At 46.0% G+C, this 2500-nt stretch overlaps 1 protein-coding gene across 1 annotated transcript in view; it reads left to right on the forward strand.

Moving 5' to 3' along the window:
• Nucleotides 1–2500, forward strand: part of LOC125047141 (putative carbonic anhydrase-like protein 1) — an 89791-nt gene that overhangs the window by 35404 nt on the left and 51887 nt on the right. Inside the window, exon 2 of the mRNA XM_047645257.1 lies at nt 1–51. This exon is cut by the window's left edge and continues 41 nt beyond it. Coding sequence (XP_047501213.1) covers nt 1–51 — 51 coding nt within the window. The remainder of the gene's footprint in view (nt 52–2500) is intronic.

Genomic DNA, 2500 nt, shown 5'->3' on the forward strand with positions numbered 1-2500 from the left:
GACTCACTATCGTCGCTTCGCTTCACCTGGTCTCAGCGAATTACCAGCAAGGTGACTCTGCGTTTTGCTGTTCGTTTTCTTGTTAAAGAATTAAATGTCTGTCTGTCTAATGGTATGTTTGTCTTATAGTTTGTTTGTATGTGTATGATGATGGGCTGTTGGTCTAATAGTTCGTGAATGTTCCCTATCTTTCTGTCTTGTCTGTCTGTCTGTCGCTGTTTTTTTTTTTTTTTTTTTTTTTTTTTTTTTTGTCTGTCTGCCTGTCTCTCTCTCTCTCTCTCTCTCTCTCTCTCTCTCTCTCTCTCTCTCTCTCTCTCTCTCTCTCTCTCTCTCTCTCTCTCTCTCTCTCTCTCATTCTCTCTCTCTCCTCTTTCCTTCTCCCTTCCCGATACTCCCACAGATACGATCATCAAACCTAATGTTACTTTTAGTTCTAAAGGTCACCAATATTATAGCATTCTAAAAAGTTCAAGGTTGTATGAATACACTCTAGAAATCGTGTGCCTTTTGAATAATACATTGGGCTTTATCTTACACGACGAGGCAGTTCATTTTACATGCAACTGGTACTTCTACTGTTGCAGAGTACGAACAATATAGATTTTCCAGATATCAATTGTGTCGTTATGTTTTATTTTCATCCTGCCAACCTCCTGAGTTGTTGTTCTAGCCCGTTGCGAGACAGTAAATCCACTTGCAGAATATGCTGCAAAAGCGGGTATCTGACACAAACAATTTTCTTTTTCCTAAATCTCTTCCGGTTTCCCCTAGGGGGCTGGATGCCAAAACCTGATATTTGTTGTCTTACTTGGCTCTATGCTGGGTAAGGGGGAGCAGGGGGGACGTGGGGAGGGGAGGAAGAGAGGTAGTGGAGAAAGAAGGAACGGTGGAAGGAGGAGGAGGGGAGGAGGGGTGTGGAAGGAGGGAGAGGAGAAGACTGGAAGGAGGGGGGAGGAGAGGTAGAGAGGCAATAGAAAAAGAGGGGGAAGAAGGTAGAAGGAGGAGGAGGGAAGGAGGAGAGTGGAGGGAGAGGGAGAAGGAGGTGGAAAGTGGAAGGAGGGAGAGGAGAAGAATGGAAGGAGGGGGGAGGAGAGGTAGAGAGGCAATAGAAAAAAAAAAAGGAGAAGAAGGTAGAAGGAGGAAGAGGGAAGGAGGAGAGTGGAGGAAGAGGGAGAAGGAGGAGGAAAGTGGAAGGAGAGAGAGGTGGAGGAGGAGAGAAAGGGAAGGTATGAATAAAGAGAAGGAGGGGCGAAAAAAAAGTAGGGATGATGGGGATGAGGGTAAGAATGGAAAATAAAGAGAAGTAGGAAGGAGAGGAAATGTCGAAGAAATAAATGGGAAGAACCGAAAAAAATAGAAAAAGGAAGATAAACATCCGAAGAGGGAAGGGAGAAGAGGAAAGGGGGAAGATGGAGAATGGGGGAGAATACCCAAATACCTAGAGACAGAAGAAGAGATAAGAAAAGAGAGAAAGAAAAAAGGGAGAAGAGAAGAAAATCGAGAAAGGGAAAAGGAAGAAGAGATGAAGAGAGAGAAAGGGAGAAGGGAGAAGAGGAGGAGTAAGGGAGAGGGAGAGGGAGAGGGAGGAGGAGGGAGAGAACACCCAAGGGGCCTAGAGGCAATATCCACATGGAACAAGTCAAGGGTCTGTTGCATTTTTTGTAGGTTATGGCTTGTATGTTTCATGTTTACCCTGTTGACTGTTGAATGTGTTCTTTATACATGTTTTACCTTTTGGGAAAAACAAAAAATCAGTCTGTCTGGCTTGCTCTCTCTGACTGTATGCCCGACTTTCTCTTTCTTTGTCCTTGTGTCTGTCTCTGTCTGTCTTCCCCCCCCCCCCCCCTTCTCTTTCTTTCCTCTCTCTCTCTCTCTCTATCTATCTATCTATCTATCTATATCTTCTCTCTCTCTCTCTCTCTCTCTCTCTCTCTCTCTCTCTCTCTCTCTCTCTCTCTCTCTCTCTCTCTCTCTCTCTCTCTCTCTCTCTCTCTCTCTCTCTCTCTCTCTCTCTCTCTCTCTCTCTCTCTCTCTCTCTCTCTCTCTCTCTCTCTCTCTCTCTCTCTCTCTCTCTCTCTCTCTCTCTCTCTCTCTCGCGCGGTCTCTGTTTATCTATTTCTCTCTCCTTCTTCACCCCCCCATCTCGCTTTCTTAGACATGGTCATTCCATTACCCTCCCCACCTCCCCCTCCCATTTTCTTCTCCCCCTCCACCCCATCACCCTTCTTATCTTCTCCCCTTCGCCCATTTTCATTGCAGCCTCCTAATTCCCCTTTCCTCTTCTTCCTCCCACTTCCCTTCCTTCTTCCCATCCTCCCCATTCAGTCCTCCTCAATACCATTTATCTTCCCTCTCATCTTCTTCATTCCTCCCATCTTCCTTCTTTTCCTCCTCTCTCAATCCCACCAATTTTCCTCCTCCTTTTTTTTCTACCCTCTCATCCTCTCCATCCCGTCCTTTCCCCATTCCCATCCTCCCCCCTTCGGCCCCTATACATCTT

Source organism: Penaeus chinensis, chromosome 40 (assembly GCF_019202785.1).
Source record: "Penaeus chinensis breed Huanghai No. 1 chromosome 40, ASM1920278v2, whole genome shotgun sequence".
Lineage (NCBI taxonomy): Eukaryota > Metazoa > Arthropoda > Malacostraca > Decapoda > Penaeidae > Penaeus > Penaeus chinensis.